We start from the raw sequence: 23,680 nt of genomic DNA, 5'->3' as shown, positions 1-23,680 counted from the left end.
CAACCTTTCAAAAGTGGTAAGAGAGACGTAAAAAAATTATGAATTTGTGAGCCAACACAATGTGTGTCAAAATTTGCAAGCATTTTGGTGGCAGAAATCTAGTTGCAAAAGCCTTAATAAATTCCTTCCACTGTGTGGAAATCAAAGTTATCAACATTATTGTCAATAATTATGGAGAGAGATGGGTTTATAACATTCGCTTAGTTAGGTAACTATATGTAACGCCTGCGATACAGACTGCAGCCAATTTAACACCTTAATTCTCTTTTTATTCATGCGTAGTCAACTCATTGTGTGAACTGGAGTTTAAACTATTTGGAAAAGCATATGGGAAGTGATTGATGGATGGATTTCCCTTGCCATTGAATGACTCCATGATGCCCAATTACCACTGGTGTAGACATCATGCACATTGACATGCTTTCCATTCATGCAATAGGAGTTCTATGACGGTGGTCCTTTCTTATCAAAAGTTCTTGAACCTTAACAACAAATTTGCCTTTCTCTGATTTCTGTCAATATTGCACTGTCTTCTTTGGGTCATTGATTTACGTGATTAAAGGGTCAGGCTGTTCTTTGCTTGATATTTTTCTTTGCCAAGAAGCTAATTGGCGTGAAAGTTAGAGTATAATCCTAGTCTTATTTCTGAGGTTTTATGTAAGTAAAAGATTGTTTAAGAACCTCTGCAAAATGTCTTGTGTCAGTGCCTAGCATGTATACTAGTCTGGGCTACATCTGTATACTAGCATGGGTACTAGTCTGGGTCACACTGCTGTGAATAGAAACGTAGCCTGCCCATTCCATTCTATGGGAGATCTGAAAATAGATCTGCTAGTGCTTTTTGCAAGTGCTACATTGGCCAATAAAAACAAGTTATCACCTATCTACTGGATAGGTGATAACTTTTTGGTTGGGTGGGATCTGAATACTGGGTCCCACACCAATCAAAAAACTAGAAAATTTTATCCCTGCTAGAATGAATGCTCCATTCCTTCCCTCCAGGTCTGCCGAGCACTGCGCTTGCCTTTTTCTGGCAGCCCTATAGAGAATTACAGTCAGGTGTCCAAACAGTTGTTCCATTTTGTAAAGAGGGGGAAAAACATTCCTCATAAGAGATAAAAATTACCCTATCTGCCGACTGGGTGCCAGCGGTGGGACACGGGTGCCAGCGGTGGGTCACCTACCGATCAACTAGTTATATAGAATTGGATAGAAATAATTTTCACATACAATTTCATCGGCCATGGCAGCAGTCTATGGACACTGGATGGGAGAGGAAATACGGACTCTTACTTAATGGTGTCCGCAGGTCTTTCTTTGATTAGCCGACACAGCGTGATGTATTTGCAGTTGTGTGACACACATGTAAAGGCTTGCCAGGCCGGCTAATCAAAAGAAAAGCTGCAGACGTACTCTCCCTTGCAGCCACCAGCTAAAAGCCAACTCTAGTTATCACTTATCCTGTGGTCCAGTAAGTGGGAACCCCATGTATCATCCTGTAGATTTGTTATACATGTCTGAGATGGGAATACTATAAAAAAAACTTTTGGAATTTCAGGTGATTTTTAGAAAATATTATGTCATTCCCAACTGTGAACACTTTCTTCTAAGGCTGTATAATTCCTTTGGATTTTCTGTCATATTTTACAATAAGCATTCATCTGTTCAGGTTTTGTGTTGGTTGGTTGAACAGCTTGTTGAGCAGAATAACAGACATTCTCTAATGTTGAGTAAAAAATACTGGCATTAAGTGCAAAAATAATCAAACTGGTCAAATACACTTTCAGAGTGGAATAAAAATAATCCATACATCTAGAAATAGCAAAATTTATTTTGTCATGTCATTTCTTAAAGCTGCCTGACTTTGAGGTAATACTCTTATCTAGAATAATGAAGGAGGTTTACCAATAATCCTATATAAAACAACTCAATAAACTATGAGTAGGGATGAGCGAACATGAACTGGAAAGTACGGGGGTCATACCGGACTTCTAGTGTCCAATACCGGACCCCGAACACAGACTTCTTACTATATGTCCGGTTTTCTGTTTGGGTCTGGAAGTCTAATAAAGCTTGTTGAAAGGCTGCAGCGCAGCCAATAAACAAGCTTTAAGGCTGTGGGCACTTCCAACTCCATCACAGCCATGTCAAGTAATGGCATGGCTTTGATTGGCCAGACATTTAAAATAAATAAATAATTTAAAAAAAAACCTACATGCGGTCCCCTTCCTGTTTAATCCAGCCAAGGGAAAACAGACAGCTGGGGGCTGGTATTTTAAGACTGAGAAAAGGCCAATATCCATGGGGCTGCACAGCCTATTAATATCAGTCTTCAGCTGTCTGTTTTTATTTAGCTGGTTATTAAAAATAGGGAGGACCTTAAAAAAAATGACGTGGGGTCCCCACTATTTTAAATAACCAGCTAAGGTAAAGCGGACAGCTGCAGGCTGATATTAAAAGGCTGGTATTGGGCAATGTATATTGGCCCCCTCCCAGCCTAATAAAACCAGACCTCAGCCTTCCCAGAAATGGCAAATCCATTAGATGAGCCAATTCTGGTGCTTAGCCTCATATCTTCACACTTGCTCTGGTACATTGGCAAGCAGAGTAAAAGTTTATGGGGTTGAGGTCAGCTGTGTAATGTCTGCTGATATCAAGCCCAGAGGTTAGTAATGGAGGGGTGTCTATCAGACACCCCCATTTCTAACTCCGTAGTCAAAAGTAAAAAAGACACACAGAGAAAAGCCCTTTAATTGTACAAATCACTCCCCGACAGTTACCCTCTGGGAGTAACCGCAGGTCTCGCAGTAGTTCGAGTGTCGGATTGTTGAGTGCTGGAGTGCTGAGTGCTGGATTCGTAGTCGTTCATCAGTCTGGCACTGGCACTGCGCAGCATGAGAAACAGCTGCTATGAACTCAGGTGACCTTACAGTAAGGTTACCGCAGTTCACAGGCCAGCTCACACACAGCTTACCTTGAGAACCGCCGCCTGCGACCTGTGGTAACCTTTAAGGGTTTACCCACGAACAAAAGTAAATTTTAATGAATAGATCTTTGAATAATAACAAGTTGCACAATTGAATGTATTTAAATAAAATGTTCCTGTGCTGAGATAATCTTATAAATGTTCCCCTTTCTAATGGCTGTGTCTGACCATGCAGGAACATGGTCTGATCATACCACATCTCCTGGGCAGGGGAGGAAGCAAAAGAGTATACAGATATTACAGCGGGGGATCACAGCTGATTCTTTCTTTGAAGTAAACATTGTTTAAGAACAGGCAGTGAAATGTTTTACCTCAGAAAAAGAATCAGCTGTGACCCCCTGCTGTAATAACTGTATTCTCTCTTTTGCTTCCTCCCTTGCCCTGGAGAAGTGGTATGATCAGACCATGTTCTGTACCCGGTCAGAGACAGCCATTACACAGGGGAACATTTATAAGATTATCTCAGCACAGGAACATTTTATTTAAACACATTCAATTGTGAAAGCTATTATTATTCCAAGATCTATTGATTAAAATTAACTTTCGTTCGTGAGAAAACCCCTTTAACCCCTTAACAACATCTGACGTACTAATACGCGTCTGTGCCCTGGGACTTAAGAGCCAGACCCGTATTAGTACGTCATCGCAATCGCGCGCGCACACAGGCTGTGCGGGCGTGATCGCCGCCGGGTGTCAGCTGATTGTCACAGCTGACACCCGGTACTATGTGCAGGGAGCGGTCCTGCACCGCTCCCAGCACATTAACCCCTGCGATGCTGCGATCGAAGTCGATCGAAGTCGATTGCGGCATTGCGGGGGCAAGGGGAGGTGATCGCCGATACTCACCTCCTCTTCCGGCTTCCAGCGCAGTCTGCAAAGGCTTCCCGGGTGTTGCCATGACGACCCGATGTCGTCATGACAACATCCGGGTCACCAGACAGCAGGAAGATTGTTTGGACATGCACAGTGCATCTCCAAACAATCTTCACACTGTGCACCGCTGACAGCCTGCATGACATAGGGATGGTGCTCCATTCCTATGCCATGCAGGCGATCAGAGAAAAAAAAGTGGTTTTTTTTTCACTTTTTCATTTTTACGAATCAATTTGTGAAGCACCTGGGGGTTCCAAGTGCTTACTATGCATCTAGATAGGTGCCTTGGGGGGTCTAGTTTCCAAAATGGGGTCACTTGTGGGGGAGCTCCAAAGTTTGGGCACAGAGGGGCTCTCCAAACGCAACATGGTGTCCGCTAACAATTTGAGCCGACATTTTGTTAGCGGATATCATGTTGCATTTGGAGAGTCCCTGTGTGCCCAAACATTGGAGCTCCCCCATAAGTGACCCCATTTTGGAAACTAGACCCCCCAAGGCACCTATCTAGATTCATAGTGAGCACTTGGAACCCCAGGTGCTTCACAAATTGATTCATAAAAATGAAAAAGTGTTTTTTTTTTCACTTTTTCATTTTTACAAATCAATTTGTGAAGCACCTGGAGGTTCCAAGTGCTCACTATGCATCTAGAAAGGTGCCTTGGGGGGTCTAGTTTCCAAAATGGGGTCACTTGTGGGGGAGCTCCAAAGTTTGGGCACAGAGGGGCTCTCCAAACGCAACGTGGTGTCCGCTAACAATTTGAGCCGATTTTCCATTCAATTTGTTAGCGGATACCATGTTGCATTTGGAGAGTCCCTGTGTGCCCATACATTGGAGCTCCCCCACAAGTGACCCCATTTTGGAAACTAGATCCCCCAAGGCACCTATCTAGATGCATAGTGAGCACTTGGAACCCCAGGTGCTTCACAAATTGATTCATAAAAATGAAAAAGTGTTTTTTTTTTCACTTTTTCATTTTTACGAATCAATTTGTGAAGCACCTGGGGGTTCCAAGTGCTCACTATGCATCTAGAAAGGTGCCTTGGGGGGTCTAGTTTCCAAAATGGGGTCACTTGTGGGGGAGCTCCAAAGTTTGGGCACAGAGGGGCTCTCCGAAAGCAACGTGGTGTCCGCTAACAATTTGAGCCGATTTTCCATTCAATTTGTTAGCGGATACCATGTTGCATTTGGAGAGTCCCTGTGTGCCCAAACATTGGAGCTCCCCCACAAGTGACCCCATTTTGGAAACTAGACCCCCCAAGGCACCTATCTAGATGCATAGTGAGTACTTGGAACCCCAGGTGCTTCACAAATTGATTCATAAAAATGAAAAAGTGTTTTTTTTTTCACTTTTTCATTTTTACGAATCAATTTGTGGAGCACTTGGGGGTTCCAAGTGCTCACTATGCATCTAGAAAGGTGCCTTGGGGGGTCTAGTTTCCAAAATGGGGTCACTTGTGGGGGAGCTCCAAAGTTTGGGCACAGAGGGGCTCTCCAAACGCAACGTGGTGTCCGCTAACAATTTGAGCCGATTTTCCATTCAATTTGTTAGCGGATACCATGTTGCATTTGGAGAGTCCCTGTGTGCCCAAACATTGGAGCTCCCCCACAAGTGACCCCATTTTGGAAACTAGACCCCCCAAGGCACCTATCTAGATGCATAGTGAGCACTTGGAACCCCCAGGTGCTTCACAAATTGATTCGTAAAAATGAAAAAGCGTTTTTTTTTTCACTTTTTAATTTTTACGAATCAATTTGTGAAGCACCTGGGGGTTCCAAGTGCTCACTATGCATCTAGAAAGGTGCCTTGGGGGGTCTAGTTTCCAAAATGGGGTCACTTGTGGGGGAGCTCCAAAGTTTGGGCACAGAGGGGCTCTCCAAACGCAACGTGGTGTCCGCTAACAATTTGAGCCGATTTTCCATTCAATTTGTTAGCGGATACCATGTTGCATTTGGAGAGTCCCTGTGTGCCCAAACATTGGAGCTCCCCCACAAGTGACCCCATTTTGGAAACTAGACCCCCCAAGGCACCTATCTAGATGCATAGTGAGCACTTGGAACCCCCAGGTGCTTCACAAATTGAATCGTAAAAATGAAAAAGTGTTTTTTTTTTCACTTTATAATTTTTACGAATCAATTTGTGAAGCACCTGGGGGTTCCAAGTGCTCACTATGCATCTAGAAAGGTGCCTTGGGGGGTCTAGTTTCCAAAATGGGGTCACTTGTGGGGGAGCTCCAAAGTTTGGGCACACAGGGGCTCTCCAAACACAACATGGCGTCCGCTAATTATTCAAGCAAATTTTACAATCAAAAAGTCAAATGGCGCTCCTTCCCTTCCGAGCCCTGCCGTGCGCCCAAACAGTGTTTTTTCCCCAAATATTGGGTATCTGCGTGCCCAGGGGAAATTGCACAACAAATTTTGGGGTCCATTTTTTCTTGTTACCCCTGTGAAAATAAAAAAAATTGGGTCTAAAGTAATATTTTTGTGAAAAAAGTTAAATGTTCATTTTTTTCTTCCACATTCAAAAAATTCCTGTGAAGCACCTGAAGGGTTAATAACGTTCTTGAATGTGGTTTTGAGCACCTTGAGGGGTGCAGTTTTTAGAATGGTGTCACTTTTGGGTATTTTCTGTCATAAAGACCTCTCAAAGTGTCTTCAAATGTGATGTGGTCCCTAAAAAAATGGTTTTGTAAATTTTGTTGGAAAAATGAGAAATCGCTGGTCAACTTTTAACCCTTATAGCTCCCTAACAAAAAAAAATTTTGGTTCCAAAATTGTGCTGATGTAAAGTAGACATGTGGGAAATGTTATTTATTAACTCTTTTGTGTGACATATCTCTCTGATTTCAGGGCTTAAAAATTCAAATTTTGAAAATTGCAAAATTTTCAAAATTTTTGCCAAATTTCCGTTTTTTTCACAAATAAACGTAAGTGATATCAAAGAAATTTTTCCACAATCATGAAGTACAATATGTCACGAAAAAACAATCTCAGAATCAGGGGGATCCGTTGAAGCGTTCCAGAGTAATTACCTCATAAAGTGACAGTGGTCAGAATTGTAAAAATTGGCCTGGTCATTAACGTGCAAACCACCCTCGGGGCTTAAGGGGTTAATGACGTCACCACATGTCACTGCAGCCACTTTCTCACGATAAGCTCAGTGTGTTCCAACTGGCATGCTGAGGGGTCACATTGTCACCACTCACCACACCATCTGGATGTAGCAGAGTCGGAGATAGTAGTGGGACCTCATCATTATGGATTAACGGCAGACAGGTGAGGATTACTTTGATTTTTTTATTTTTATTTTTATGTTAATAAATAGGTAAAAGAGGGTAATTGTCAGGGAGTGATTTGTACAATTAAAGGACTTTTCTCTGTGTGTCTTTATTACTTTTGACTGCAGGGCTAGTAATGGGGGTGTCTGATAGACACCTCTCCATTACTAACCTCTGGGCTTGTTTCAGCGGATATTACACAGCTGACATCAACTCCATAAACTATTAACCCACTTGCCAATGCACCAGGGCAAGTGGGAAGAGCCGAGGCTAAGCGCCAAAATTTGTGCATCTAATAGACGCGCCATTTCTGAGGCAGCTGAGGGCTGGTGTTATTAGGCTAGGAGGGGGCCAATATCCATGGCACCTTCCCAGCCTATTAGGATAAGCCCACAGCTGTCTGTTTAGCCTTTGCAGGTTATTAAATATAGTGGGGACCCCATGTCATTTTTTGGGGGGTCCCCCCTTTTTAGTAACCAGTAAAGGCTAAACAGAAAACTGGGAGCTGATATTAATAGGCTGGGAACCTTTATGGATATTGGCCACTTCCCAGAATAATAACACCAGCCCACAGTTGTCTGCTTTCCCTCAGCTGGTTATTACAAATAACCCCATGTCATTTTTTGGGGGTCCCCCTTTTTTAATAATGAATAAAGGCTACGCAGATAGCTGTGAGCTGTTATTAATAGCCTGGGAACCTTTATGGGTATTGGCACCTTACCAGAATAATAACTCCAGCTCATAGCTGTCCACTTTTCTTACTAATGTGATTTAACTCTGGGTACGTTTTAATGAATGGATGGATATTTACACGACATTGATAAGAATAGTCTACACTGACTTACATTGATTTTGGACTGTGTACTGTCTAGCCTCACACCATTCTATTGATTCTATCCAGTAGGTTGGGTAAACTAATTAGCTCAATATTTACTGACTAATTTAAGGGATTTAAGTTATTTTTCTATCCACATTTGTTTGCAGGGCAATTGTCCTGCTTTTACCCCCATTTAGCATCCTTTTGAAGCCTCTTAGTCTTTACTATGACCATTTTACAGCCATTTTATAGCACCAAAGATTGGGTCCGCATTGACTTGTATTGGATTCGGTTTCGGGGGTCATGTTTGGACCCGAACCAAATTTTAACTCAAGTTGGGCCGAACCTACCATACCCAAACTTCCACGAGTTCACTCATCACTAATTATGAGTTATTGTTTTATATCACGTGTTTAGCTTTATGTTCTCATCATGTTAATGGCCATTATTTAATATATGCACCCAATAAAATTAATATTCATGCAATACGGTTTAAATTTTTTTTATTATTATTTATAGGGAGATTCTTCCACAAGTTCTGCCAATGAGAAGTGGCGTGGAGTAGTAGAAGAGATCAAAAACATTTTCAACACCTCAGTTAAGATGCTTCATGAGAAAGGAAAGATAAAGTCCAGCCAAGCGAAGAGATACTTATCTTCCGGTATCTAAACATTTCTCCTATGGGGTCTATTTTAGAGAATGTGTCATATATTTAGCTTAGTTTTACGATTTTTAGTTGGCAGAAGAATATTCAAATTAGCTCTCTCACAGAAGTGAAGAAAACTTTTTCGCAATTTGCATACTTTTCTTTTGCATGGGGGATTACCAAGAAGACTTTACTTTACCGGTCTCCTTAAGGAAAGTCAGTACTTTTAAGTCTCACTCAGCCAGCCAAACTCTGCTCTACACTGATGGAATCTTGCAGCCACTGTCTGATACATGCTGCCTGTGGATCGGGCAGCATGTATCAGTGGTCTGGTTCTCTTTAAGTTATCTCAAGATGTAGAATTTTCTGGAAAGGGGCTGGAAGCAAGGGAAGCTGGATGGAAGCCCCACATGACCGGGATTGGTCACGAGGGTGCAATTTTTGAGATAAAGGATCAGGATTGGGGATTAGAGCAGAGGGGCGGGCAGTTGGTGGTGGGAGGGTGAGTATATCAAGAAAAAGTGCGGGAAATTAGTCAGTCCGGCAGGGAAGTTACAGGAGAAAGTTCACAAAAAAAATGTTTAATATCCGCTCACCCATTGTTCTGGACACTGACTGGGCGTAATGGAGACCGTGGAATCTCTGTTTAGCAGACTGTGGGATGCGGCTCGATCCAGGCGTGGAGGGTGGCTGGAGGCACAGCTTTAAGGGTTGCTGCATGGCTCATCCGAGGAATCGGCGACGGAGTCAGGAAGGAGGGCAAGGAGAATGCGGCCCCCCGAGAGGCTTTTGCCAGAGACTCCCACGTGCCGCAGACGCAGGCTGCGGAGCCCCTCATGGGACCCTGAGCCAGGTGAGCCCGGCGGCGGAACCCCCCTGCCGCTGCGCCCGCCGCTGCAGGAATCCGCCCAGCCGGCCTGTGGGCTCTTCCGTCAGCGGATCGCTAGCAGGGTCTGGACCGAGGGCCCCACCGGAAGTGCGGCCTGCTCCGGTGGCGCGCCGCAGTAATAGAGCCCGGGCCGCGCCGGAAGCAAGGCCCACACTAGAGCCGCGTCACCAGTCTGGGGGCGTGGCTTCGCCGGAAGTTCGGCACGCGTCACTTCCTGTGCCTGCGGCATGTGACCGGGCCGGACAGGAAGTCGTGGGGCAGCGATGACGCTGGCCCCCGCAACCAGGGCCAGCAGCGGTTCACGGCGGCGGACGGCCGTTAAAAAAAAAAAAAAAGGGCCAGGAGAAGCAGCAGCGTGGCAGGCACACCTGGCGATGTACCAGTCGGGGTGCCTGCCAGTCAAATCGACAGTGGAGGACAGTATGGCGTTTTTTCGGGCAGGCAGCAGCAGTTTGTAGACCTGTTGCCTGGCCCCAGTCACCAGAGTCACGGTAGCAGAGCGGCGGGCAGCAGCATGGAGCTGCCTGGCAGACCCCCACAGATCAGCACGGACTGGGCTGGGGGGCCCGGGTCCAGAGGTCGTGCTGGATCACGGACGGCAGGAAGGATCGGTGTAGAAACGTGCAGCGGATGAGCTGCGGGGGCATCGGCACGTGCTCAGGTCCCCCCTGGTGACGAGGAGGCCAGGGGCGCAGGCCTTGAGCAACAGCGAGAGGGAGGATTGGAATACGGAGAGGATCAGGACGACCCAAGGAATTGGCAGGACTCAGGACGTATGGCTGGCGGGGACACAGCACCTGCGCAGCTCCGTGAGTATGCGTCTATGTATGTTTTGTCACCCATGGGGTCGGTAGCGGATGGAGTAGGGGATAGGCAGTTGGCAGGGCCCTGTGGTGTAAATGTTAAGGGGAGGCGTGGTTTAGATGTCGTGGGGCTCAGGGATAATTTGGCAAACATGTCACAAATTCTGGCTAGTTTAGACACTGGTGGAGCCAGTGAGGCAGGGTTATCTCCGATGGGGGCTTGGTTACCCGGTCAACCTGTGGCGTCGCAGGTGGGGAGTGAATCGGCAAGGGCGGCGGTGTGTACTGAGGGGGACCTTCGGGGGTATCGGTTTCTATACAGACAGAAAAGGATAAAGCGGATGCCGTAAAACTGGATGATAGGGCTAGAGGGGAGGTAGACGTGTGCTTTGACAGGCAGCTGGGCACATTTATAAAAAAAAAAAAAAAAGAGGTTAAGGAAAAAATTGGGCGGGATGAATTTGTAGAATTTTTTTCCCTACTTTCTCTGGAAAAGTTTAATTTGGACAAGGGAGAAAAGGACGACAGCAAAAAGTGGAGGAAGAAAAGCGTAGGTGGCGGTTCATTCCTCAGACGTTTGTTAATTGGTTGCAAGCTTTTGCAATAATGGCTAGTGTCATTGGGGAAAAAGCTCCGGATAATTGCTCAGGTTTATTTTGCTACCTGGATGCTATAGGGGAGGCTCATCGTACTTATGGGGGCCAGACGTGGTTACAATACGACGAGCAATATCGGCAGAGGAAGGCAGACCGCCCGGAGATTGGATGGGATCAAAGGACATCGGGTTGTGGCTGAAAGTTGTGGCTCCGGTGAGGTATGGGCAGTCCTTTCACGGGAGCAGCGGTAGTGGGAACCAATCGGCAGGACACGGGGGAAGTAGCCAGGGTGCACAAAGCACTAAGAAGGAAGCGGCATCTTGCTGGCAATTTAATGATGGCCAGTGTAAGTACGGGAACTCCTGCAAATTTAAACATGTGTGCTCCCATTGCAATGGTATTTCACACGGAGCATCTAAATGCTTTAAGAAGGATAATGGAAAAATGCCAATGGGTACCGGTCAAGGGGGTGACTCCGGTGAGGGTTCACGAGATGGCCCCCTTTCTAAGTAGGTATCCAGATCAGTTGAAGGCTAAGGTCATTTCAGATGGTTTTTTGGAAGGTTTTAGAATTCCTCCTCCTGATCATGAGGTCCCCTTTTCTGTTAAAAATTTGATGTCAGCTTCCCTTCATCCGGAAGTGGTTAGTTTGAAACTGGCAAAGGAGGTGGAATTGGGCAGGATGGCTTGTCTGTTTCAGGATTTACCTAGCAGCAGGGTGATTGTTTTGCCGTTGGGGGTCGTGCCCAAAAAAGAGGCTAATAAGTTTCGTTTGATTCAGTATTTGTCATACCCTAAGGGTTTTTTTCGGTGAATGATGGCATTGCTCAGGAATTATGTTCGGTGGAGTATTCATCATTCGATGCGGCGGTGGGATGGGTACGGCGATATGGGCCAGGATCGTTGCTAGCTAAGACTGATATTGAGTCGGCTTTTAGATTGCTGCCAGTACATCCGGATAGCATCCCATTGTTAGGTTGTTTTTGGAAAGGGGAATACTACGTGGACAGGTGTTTGCCTATGGGCTGCGCAATTACGTGTTCCCTGTTTGAAACGTTTAGTACCTTTTTGGAATAGGTGGTGAGGGACCTGGCATCAGTTCAGTCGGTCATTCATTATTTGGATGACTTTTTGTTTATAGGCCCTCCGCAATCGTTGTTGTGTAGGACTTTGTTAGGAACTATGGTGTGGGTAGCGGAGCATTTTGGCATACCTTTGGCAATAAAAAATAAATAAAAAAACAGAGGGACCTTGCACCTTGTTAACTTTTTGGGCATCCTAACTGATACGGAGAGGATGGAGTGTCGGTTACCTGATGATAAATTGAGTTTGAGGTCGATAGAGTCAGGAGGTTGCTTAAGGTGACGCTGAAGGAGTTACAATCCCTGTTAGGTCGTTTGAATTTCGCATGCAGCATTATGCCAATGGGCAGGCTATTTTGTCGCGGGTTGGCAAGGGCGACAGCAGGAGTGCGCGCGCCCCATCATTTAATTCGTTTAAATAAAGATCACAAGAAGGATTTGAAGGTTTGGAAAATGTTTTTGGAGAATTATAGCGGCAGGTCATTAATTCAGCAGGAGTTTGTGAGCAGTCGTGATTGTGAGATTTTTTACAGATGCTGCAGGAGGTGCTGGTGTAAAAATTCCATCGCAGATGCCTTGTCTCGTTTTCAGTGGGATCGTTTTTCGGGCGCTAGCACCAGAGGCAGAGGTCGTGGGACAGGAATGCCCTTAGCATTTGTGGCAGCTGGTTATGAAGGAGTGGGGACGGTTAATACGAGAGTCCATTACGAGGCAGACCTGGTCCTCATACGAGGCATCGTGGCGAGTATGGAAAAGTTGGATAATGCAGTGGGGTTTGGTGGAGAATGTCGGTGATAGGGAGATGGCGGTGTTCTTTCTTGTAGGTAGGGCAGCGCAGATTGGATGGTCTGTTTCAAAAGTGGGGATAAGAGATGTTACAAAGTCCTTTTTAGTGTAGCAAGCACTTAGGGGCTTTAGGAGAGGAGATAAGGTGCTGGATAAAAGAAGACCGGTGACTTTTAACATCTTGGAACGTTTGGGTTTAGTGTTAGACGAAACTTGTTGTTCAGTTGTGAAGCTACATTGTTTAGGTTAGCCTTTTCGTTAGCGTTTTTTCGTGCGCTGAGATTGGGTGAATTGGAGGCACCAAGCAGACTGGCAATTTTGGCCTGGGCATGTGGGTTCCTTATTATGTCATGAAAATGGGGACTTTTTGTCACGTTTTCAATTCATAGCAGTATTTAAGAAAGGAGTTCGGGAGTTGGGCCTTCGCCCGGAGGTGTACGGGTCACATTCTTTTAGAATTGGCGCGGCGTCAGAAGCCAATGGCTTGGGCTTAGGCGAGGATGTGACAAAGTGGATAGGGAGGTGGAGTTCTGATCGTTATTTGTCCTTTGTGCGGCATTAGGTACGGGGGGCTTAGGTTGTTTTCATCTTGTTAAGTATTGAATACATTGTGGTTGTTTGTTGCAGATGGTGTCCCATTGTTAGCGTGGATTCTGGGACATTCCTTCGTTCACTGGGGGTGATGCGAGTGGACAGGAGGCCAGACGGTGGGCAGTTGGGTTTTTAGTAGAGAGCAAGTTGTGGTTCGGTGGCTCGTCTCCAGAGGCATGGTATGGAGAAGGGTGCTGCCTGAATTTCATAAGGCAGCCCGTTTGGTTCGGATGCGGGATATTTTGGTGGTGCATATGGGGGGGAATGACTTGGGGGCTCGCCCAGTCAGGGAACTGATGAGGGACATTCGATTTAATTTTTTAAGGTTATGGACATCCTTTCCTGAGGTGTTGACGGTCTGGTCTGACATTGTGCCAAAAAAAAAAAAAGTGGAGGGAGGCTAGATCTTTGAAGGGGATTAATAGGGCGAGAGTGAGGTTAAATAGAGCCATATCAGCCTTTGTGTCAAGGAATGGGGGAGTAAGCATTCAACATTTTGAACTCGAGGCGGGAGTTGAAAATTTTTGGGCAAAGGATGGTGTACATTTGAATGACATTGGTACCAATTTGTGGGCATTGGCTATACAGGAGGGGAATGAGAGGGCTTTGGCGTTTTTTTGGGGCACTCACGAGCCTGAGGTGGTCATGGCTCTTCGTTTGTGGCGAGGGGTGGGGTTCTTCGAGTTGGCACAGAAGTGTCGGTGGGAATAATTTGGTTAAAATTACAGCCAATTGGTTAATTGAGCGGGGTGATCTGGCATTTGGTTTTTGGGCTCTGGACGGGGTTTTACCCTGGGAGCTTTTGGTGCCCTTGAGCTGGTGATGGACGGCTGAGGGTAATATGGTGGTTCAAGTTCGGTTTAATTTATGCCAGATCTAATTTTTAACTCCAAGAACCCTCCCTTCTTATTTATTTATAACACTGTTAATATGTTAATGTTGTTTGTTAATAAAATGGCCGCTGTGGCCAAATTTATCCAAAGAAATTACAGGTGCAGTGTTTTTATTTGTGGGAAAAGGTGAGTGCTGGAAAATGGGAGGAACAGGCTAAACGGTGGAACCCGGGTTGGCCGTACACGGTCAAGTAAGGGGCTGGAAGCAAGGGAAGCTGGATGGAAGCCCCACATGACTGGGATGGGCCACGAGGGTGCAATTTTTGAGATAAAGGATCAGGATTGGGTATTAGAGCAGAGGGGCGGGCAGTTGGTGGTGGGAGGGTGAGTATATCAAGAAAAAGTGCGGGAAATTAGTCAGTCCGGCAGGGAAGTTACAGGAGATAGTTCCCACCCACCCACCCCTTTTTTCTGGTTGCATCTGTTCAAGTATAAGTGGGAAGTGGCGGTGGTATGGTGGAAGACGTTAAGGAGTAAGATGGACATATGTCTATTATAATTCTTAAAAAAAAAGTGAATAAAAAATAAAGAAAAAGGAGGTAGGGTGTTTGTCGCAGTGGCTTGGCGGGGGGTAGGGTTCTTGGAGTTGGCACAGAAGTGTTGGTGGGAATAATTTGGTTAAAATTACAGCCAATTGGTTAATTGAGCGGGGTGATCTGGCATTTGGTTTTTGGGCTCTGGACGGGGTTTTACCCTGGCAGCTTTTGGTGCCCTTGAGCTGGTGATGGACGGCTGAGGGTAATATGGTGGTTCGAGTTCGGTTTAATTTATGCCAGATCTAATTTTTAACTCCAAGAACCCTCCCTTCTTATTTATTTATAACACTGTTAATATGTTAATGTTATTTGTTAATAAAATGGCCGCTGTGGCCAAATTTATCCAAAGAAATTACAGGTGCAGTGTTTGTATTTGTGGGAAAAGGTGAGTGCTGGAAAATGGGAGGAACAGGTTAAACGGTGGAACCCGGGTTGGCCGTACACGGTCATGTTTTTTTGGGGGGTGGGGAGCATTTTTTTAAAGTAGATAAGAAATATTTATGTACAGTAAAATTTGACAGTAATTATATTTTTGTTGTTAAAATGTCTAGAATGTATCTCAAGTTTAGCGTTGCACCATTACATAATTATTAGTAATTTGATCTTATATTAATCTCTTAGTATATTTGCTTTGACAAACCAAGTTCCATTTCAGAAAAGCGCACCAACAATAGGCAAAAATCATTTGATAATCTAGACTAGGGGAACTGACTGTAGCCATAAGTATTAATTTCATATTATTTACTGAACTTTTTTGTCTTTTTTTTAGCCTTGGAAGATGAGTTTGACTTCGCTTTAGGAAAACAAACAGCAGCATTTTTAAAGAAATGCGTTTGCTATATTCGAAAAATTTCCAATATTGAAAAACATTTGAAAATACCTGAAATGTCTAAATATACAGATGTGATAAAAGTAGAAGGCAAGCCCGTACGAGACACAGAGGCCCTTGAGAAGATGGTAAAGCTCAGGGATGAATTTATTCCAACGATCGTTGCATCATCCAATCTACGGGTTTACACCTCGGTGACACATTGTGACATGAAACTGGGCTATTCTCAAGAAGTGGAGAACAATTATGTGGAAGGACTTTGCAAGCAGTCCTATGAAGACATGATTGATATAATCCAGGCGACCGTGCAACAGAGCTTTGAAACCGAGACAGATCTACTCTACGATGAAATCTTGCAACATTTGTCTTTGTGTAGAACCTACTCTTCATTTTATGAATACAGATGTGAAGCGCTAAGCCTCGTTCATAAATACATACAGCGTTCCAAATCAGGCCACATTAACCCACTAGTAGTATATGGTGGACCTTGCACTGGAAAAACACTCCTCCTAGCAGAAGTAGCAAAAAAGGTAATAACAAATCTTACGAGATGTTATCAGTTCGATTCATGTTCAAGTCTTTTATAAAGGGACTAAAAACCTACGCAGAACATAAATAGCTTGAAAAATTAAAATGACGAAAATGTGTGAATTTTAAATATTTACGCTGTCTGAAACAGTCTGATCTTCGCGTAATACTTTTTGACTCTGAGTTTCTGATGGATCTAGGTTATCTTTAAATTTTGATATACAGATGGGACAATCTTTTTCAGTACACTTAGCATATTTTAGCAGATGTTCCTCGTCTTACCATCGGCAGAATGTTTACTGTGCACATTCTGTTGATCAAAGATCAGACTACTGAAAATTAGTTTAGGAATCACAGGCTCCTAAGTCGTAAGACATTTATATAGTTCTGTTTTTCATCAGTAATTGAGCTGTTATAAAAAAAATAAAATAACTCGTTACATCTTGCATTTTGTGCTAAAAAATGTCCATACATCTACAGTAATTCAACACAATATTGACAATTTGCACATCTGCATTGATCAGTAGCAGCATAAATCAAATTTATCTGGTATATTTTTCTTCTGAAACCATTGACATTGTGAGATTTTTGGCAGATTCCATCAGAAGAAGTTATTAATATTTACTGCTGATTTAAAGGGGATGTCACATGGAGACAACCCCTTGATATTAGAGCATATGAACATCATAGAGATGTTCCCACTCTGCGGACTCAGGTGTCATACAAAGTTCTCTCTTGCCGAAACTCCCCCCTTCAAAATTTTTATGCCTGGGGCTGCATTTAAAAGAGACAATTCCCTTTTAGAAAATATAAAATACCTATAAAAAAAAGTGCAAGGCAGCAGTGCCACCACTAAGGCTCATTTAGAGAAACCAATGATCAGGAATGAGTGTTCATTAAAACGCTTGCTCGCTGATTATCAATTTGTGTAAACAGGACAGAAATCACCCAAGGAACAAGCAAAAGCGAATTCATTTGGAGCTAATTCGTTTGGAGTTTGGATAGTTCATACCAGTATTAAAATCATCCTTCTCTGCAGTACATCATCAGGTTTAAACAAGTGATGTGCTGCCGATAGCGATTATATTCTTTGCACACAGCAAAATTGTATTAACGATTGTTCTGTGCACATAGAATTGTGGTCAGCCTGTCTAAACTGGCTATTAAACGACTGCTGATCGGTGAGCATTTAACATCCTTGGTAGATTGTCAACCATGCTTTCCAGGATAAGAACTCAAGCATCCACCTCTTCTCCATTGCAGACACACTCTGCAGAGCCTGATTTCCAGGTTCCAATGGATAGAGAATTGCTTAAAGGGAATTTTTTAGCAGGATTTCACCCCCAAACTATTTAGATAAGCATGTAGCGCTTTCAAAGACAAGTCCAGAAATACCTTTACATGGCCAGTCTATTCCTCCGTTACTGAGAAATCAGCGTTTGAATTTATTATGCCATCAAGGCAGTAGATCTGAAGCCTCTGTCACTCCAGATCTATTCTTCAGAGAGGAAGAGCACTAGCACTATAGTGCCACCTATAGAAAGTAGCAATCCTAAAAGTCAATATCGACTCTCTGATGAGCCTTGTCACGTGACTTAGGATAAAAAGCCACTAGAGTTCTAGTCCTCTTCCTCTCTGAAAAGACAATTTGCATATTTCACAGAGAAGCATTGTGGCTTAAAAGTCTCCTCACTTTGGCTTGTCAGGCTTGCCATGTCACTCTCCGCAAGGAGAAACGTTACCCCATGGATCCCAGACAGACACTTCTCACCCAGCCAAACCAGATCTCACACTTTGCACTGACGAGGGGCAGTAGTCCGAAAGACAATGTCTGCAAATTGAGATTTTGGTTTTGACTTTTTTTCTTATGTCATGTGATAAGGCTCGTTAGAGCGTTGATATTGACTTTTAGGATTGCTACTTCCTGTAAGTGGCACAAGAGTTCTTGCCCTCTTCATCTCTAAAGAGACAATCTACATATTTCCCAGAGGAGCATTGCGGTTTAAAAGTCTCCTCACCTTATCATGTCAGGCTTGCCATGTCACTCTCTTAACGAAGAAACATTACCCCTTGGATCCAAGTCTAATGAAAAAAGTTTAAATTTCATATGACCTTAGTTTAATGAATTGTAATGTTCATGTTATTTATAGCTCTAATCACCTTTTCCTAACGCAAGTTAATATTTTTTTTTTGTGTTCTAGGTTTCTTCATGGCTTCAGGAAGAAATGGGACCAGAATCTGATCCTGTGGTCATTGTTAGATTTCTTGGATCCACAGAAATGAGCTCTGAATTAAGCTGTTTGCTTCAAAGCCTTTGTGAGCAGCTAGCCGTCAATTACCGATGTTTACTGCAGAGCATTCCTAAAAAGATTGTAGATCTGCGAGAGCTCTTTTTAAACTTGTTGAATGAGTCTTCTTTTCATAAGCCCCTCGTTCTTGTGTTAGACAGCCTTGAACAAATTACAGATGGTGATGATGCCAGGAAGCTTTGGTGGCTTCCAATTCATCTTCCACGCACAGTTCGTATAATATTGTCAACACTGCCAAAAAAGCATGGAATCCTCCAAAAACTACGGTGCCTTATAAACAACGAGGACAACTACATAGAACTCATTACACGAGATAGGAAAATGTGCAGCCAAATACTTAAACATCAGCTATTGAGAGTTAAAAGAAAAGTAACATCGGGTCAACAGATCTATGTCAATGAAGCATTTTCTAGGTGTACACTACCAATGTTTGTCAACCTGACATTTCGAGAGGTGAGAAATTGGAGGTCCCATAAGGATGTTGATGAATCGACTCTTTGTGTCACGGTTCATGAGAACATAGAACAGTTATTCTGTTCACTGGAAAACAAGTGTGGACTGAGGTTGATCTCAAGAGCACTAGGATATATTACAATGGCTAAAACAGGACTCAGCGAGGTGGAACTAGAAGACATTCTGGCTCTTGATAATAATGTCATGAACGAGTTACTAGCAAATGGGAAAACACTGAATCCATTAAGGATACCATATACAATCATTGCACAAATTAAAGAAGATCTTGCAGGATATTTAGTTGAACGACACATAAGAAATTGTAACCTTTTGGTTTGGTCTAATAGACATCTTCACCTAATTGCCCAAAAGTTGTATCTCAGCAATGATGACGACTTGCAAGAAATGCATGTGAATATGGCCGATTACTTCCTCGGTGCATGGTCAGGAGGTAGGAAAAAGCCATTCTACAATGAGCCTAACTATTTTGAAAATTGCATTCAGAATGAACACAGGGGATTACGTAGCAATGAAATACACTTCAATGATGAAAATGAATTTGACAGGCAGGCTCCTGAGCAGCCATGGGCATTTCAGTGTAATCCTCTACAGCCTGATATTTTTTTTGTAAATCATAGGAAAATGACAGAACTACTGCATCATTTAACAAGATGTGGAATGACAGATGAAATAATGTCTGGGATTACAATGAATTTTAGCTGGCTCTATACAATGATCAAAATTGGACAATATGATAGGGCTTTAAGTGACATTGAAATTGCATATAATTACTCCCAGGAAAAAGAGCTGAAATTTCTCGCAAGTACTCTTCAAAGCATAAAAAACAAGGTTCTGAAAAATCCAGGTTCACTCTCTGCTGAACTGCAGCAAATTCTTCTTCCAGTTGTGAGTTCTTTGCCTAAGTTCAGAAACCTTCTTATAGAATGTGACAAAGATGGACCTAAATATTGTTCGATTGTCCCCCTGCACTCTTCTATGGATGTGACATACAGCCCGGAAAGACTTACTCTGTCATCTAGTTCATTGCATGTAACAGAGGTCCTTCCTACTTACAGCCCAAATATAATTATTTCTGCACTTGAGAATGGCACAATCAGTACTTGGGATGTTGAGTCAAGGCAACTTTTAAGACAAATAACCACTACTCAGTTTGTCGTTATGGGAATGAAGCTTACAGCAGATGAAAAATATCTTGTTGTGTCCACAGCAAAAAATACTTTGTTAATTTACGACAACCTAAATTCTCGCCTTCTCTCTGAAGTAGAAGTTAAAGGTTCCAAAAGTGTAGGAGGTGGGCCAAACCTAATCAATGGCTTCACGCTATCTCATACACATGCACTAGCCTGGTTGGAAGCAAGTAAAAATGTTAATGTTATAGATTTACTTTATGGGTGGCCACTTTATAATTTCCATTGCTGGTACGAAGTAACCTGCATCCAGTGTTCTTCGGACGGGTTATATGCATTTTGTGGCCAATACCTCAATACCACCACAATATTTCACTTAGGCACTGGCGAAAAATTGTCAACTGTCACCTCTGAATTTTCAGGTGGGTTTGTAAAATATATACTCGTTCTTGACACAACCCAAGAAATGGTTATGATTGACAATGAAGGGAGCCTTTCTGTTTGGAATATAGAGGAACTAACCAATCCCCAACTGACAGAAGAGTTTGATTGTACAAAGGGAAACAGTGATGTTATCAGCACTGAGCTGTCTGAAGACCAAAGTGCACTTTTAATCTGTAAAGCATTAAGCATTGAACTTCTAGACACCCGTATGTGGAAAGTTTCTGAAAAGTTTCGGGCAAAACGCAATGAGCGATTTATATCAGCTGTTCTGTCCCGGAACTGTGACTGTATTATTGCTTCCATGGAAAATACCTCATCTATATTTGTTTGGAGAAGAGACACCGGGCAATGCATGGCAAGTTTACAAGAGATCTCAGGGAGTATCGTGAAATTAGTGAAATCTAGTCATCATAACTTACTTTTATCACTGTCCGTTAGTGGAGTGCTTTCTATCTGGGACATTGACATCTTAACCGCCATGTCCAATATTGACAAAACTGGAAGAGCAGTCCACACAGTACTACTGTCCGGGAGAGGGGATTTCATCTACTCAATTGATGGATCTGAATATGTTCAAAAATGGAATTTTAACACTGGCTTCATTGAATCAGCCTTTAAGCATGAAGGTACTGTAGAAAATGGTGTACTCACTGCTACAGGAGAACTGTTGGTCACCTCCGATGACAAATGTAATCAATATGTTTGGCATACTGGAACCGGGGAAAATCTCTTCCGGGTTAGTGGTCAAAGAATATCTGAACTCTTAATTACACATAATGATCAATTTGTAGTGTCTTTATGCGAGCAAAATGCATCCAGAGTATGGAGGCTCGCAACTGGCCATAAAGTATGTAATATCCTAGCTGCCTTAAAGAATGCACTTATAACTACTGCAAATACTTTTTTGATTGGAATGACCAAGAACAAACTTTTGGCTGTAAGCCTATGGACAGGAAGCATAACGAAAAAATTTTGCCTTGATGATGGATCGACCATCATCAACTTTAAGTTAATCCCGGACTGTCCTGAGTTTGTTGTTTTCATGACATCTACTGAGACTGTGAGCATCTGGAGCCTTGCTGATGAAGCCATTTGTAGAAGAGTCCAGCTACCATGTAACTTCTTAAGAAATCTTCATGATTTTGAAATCTCTCCCAATGGAAAGCTTGGGATTATTACCCATGGAGATGAAAAGTTCAACGTTTTAGATCTTCACACTGGAAAACTCAGAGTAGTACATGCATCAGGGATTATATGGAAGCAGAGCTTGTCTTGCGATGGGCGTTATCTTGTCTACATTTGCTTCCAAAATGGTGAAGATGATGAAGATAATTCTGTATCTAGTTTAATAGTGATGAGACTTGCGGATGGGAGAAGTATTGGTGCTTGTACATTATATAAATCTCCAACCTTTCTTGCACTCTCACAAAGGCACCTCAATATTGTTGTAGGGTTTGATGATGGGAGCATTGGCACTTACACAGTGGTGGACCGGGTGGATGCAACATTAAAAATTAAAATTGCCACTTCCAATAGCCGGCAAATTTTCAATAACAAAACACACTTTCATAGACCAAAATGCAATAACTACATCTATAAAATGGCCCCTGACTGCTTGTGGAGGGAATCCACTGAAGTGTTTGCAAGAGATAGCCCTATCACAGTTTCCGAAACTGGTGAAGTAACAGAGTCAACACCGACAAAAAAACATAACTTTTGCTATGAAAAAATGTGCTCTGCCATTGACTGCAGGGGACAGAGCTTTGCCGCTAACAATTGAAGCCACCGAATGAGTAATATGTTCAAAAATGTTTACAAATTAGTCCTGAAATTCAACATTGTGTGGAGGATTAAAGTCACATTCCCCTAATGATGGAAGCATCACTGAAATTATCGCAGAATTGTATCCATCCCTGTTATTCAGCATGCACTATATGACTACTGCTAAAGGACTTGAGGTATAAAAGAAGGAAACTTACTGCCCTTGCCATTTTTTCCTGAACAAAAGAAAAAAAAAAGTAAAGTAATGGTCAGATCAAGGTTTTTTCCTTGTAAGCCGATTACTGTGTTCATCCTTGGTGCGCTGACATTCTTTGGTCTATAAAAGAAATAGTATATTGTTGCCCAGTAAGCATTGGGTATTACAGTATCTTTTCATAATTTTAGTTTTATTATAGAAAATGAAAAGTCTCATTATAGTGGTTGCTAATGGCAGCAAAAGAGAAAAAATAACATCCATTGTACCTGATGTACTAGGTAAAAAATAACATACGACATGTACCCAATCTGCTAGATATTTTTTTATTAGAAAATACATCAAAATGCTAAATAACAGGTTTTAGGACCCTCTATAAATAATACATAGATTAATATATTGCTTTACACTTTTTTCTCTAACCCAGTACATTATTAAAGCATAAAACCCATAGATCTGGCCATATCGATAGAGTACCTCCATGTGGCTCTGCGTTCACTCATCACCTGCTGGATTAAGGAGCTATTCTCCACCAGAAGCCTTGCTTTACATTGTGAGCAAATCAAATCCTGTCCTAAAAAAGAATAGTTTATGGAAAAAAAAATTTGGGAGGGGGAGAAAGTAGAGTTCCATGTAGAACAGAGGTAGGGCTGAAACACTTCTTTCAAGTCGTAGGTTGTGATTGCACTATGAGTCTTTCTTTCTCATATTTCCCCCAATACCTTTGCTTTGATGATAACACTTTTTTGGATATTCATGTGTTAAAGGGAACCTGCCACTAGATTTTCCCCATATAAAGTAGGGCCAGCACCTGTAAGCCCTCTGTTACAGCATTCTAGAATGCTGTATGTATGTCCTCAATCTGCTGTACAAGGGACAAAAAAGGCCTTTTATTATACCCACAGACAGCGTGGTCCGGTCCGATGGGCATCTATGGTTTCAATCTGGCGCCTCCTCTCTTCTTTCGATCGCCGTCCTCCTGCCCTGCTTCATGTGGATGACTCGTCCTACGTCAACCACACAGTGTCTCCCATCGCGCTCCTGCAATGGCGCACTTGCTTGTGCAGGATCATGATGGGGGACACTGTGTGGATGACATAAGACACGTCATCCACATGAAGCAGAGAAAGAGGATGGAGATCGTAAGAAGAGAGAAGGTGCCAATCAAGACCAGAGATGTCCATCTGACCGGACCGTGCCGTCTGTGAGTACAATAAAAG

The 23,680-nt window shown here is 43.0% G+C and overlaps 1 protein-coding gene across 1 annotated transcript in view; it reads left to right on the top strand.

The window, feature by feature from the left end:
• The window catches only part of NWD2 (NACHT and WD repeat domain containing 2), a 296,706-nt gene extending 273,446 nt beyond the window's left edge, over positions 1–23,260 (top strand). The window contains exons 5-7 of the mRNA XM_073646243.1: positions 8,472–8,613; positions 15,544–16,133; positions 18,333–23,260. Coding sequence (XP_073502344.1) covers positions 8,472–8,613; positions 15,544–16,133; positions 18,333–22,265 — 4,665 coding nt within the window. The 3' untranslated portion in view covers positions 22,266–23,260. The remainder of the gene's footprint in view (positions 1–8,471; positions 8,614–15,543; positions 16,134–18,332) is intronic.
• The last annotated feature ends 420 nt before the right edge of the window (positions 23,261–23,680 follow it).

Source organism: Phyllobates terribilis, unplaced genomic scaffold (assembly GCF_046119375.1).
Source record: "Phyllobates terribilis strain yellow unplaced genomic scaffold, ASM4611937v1 Scaffold_1__5_contigs__length_1240528914, whole genome shotgun sequence".
Lineage (NCBI taxonomy): Eukaryota > Metazoa > Chordata > Amphibia > Anura > Dendrobatidae > Phyllobates > Phyllobates terribilis.
This window is presented reverse-complemented; position numbering and strand designations above follow the sequence as displayed.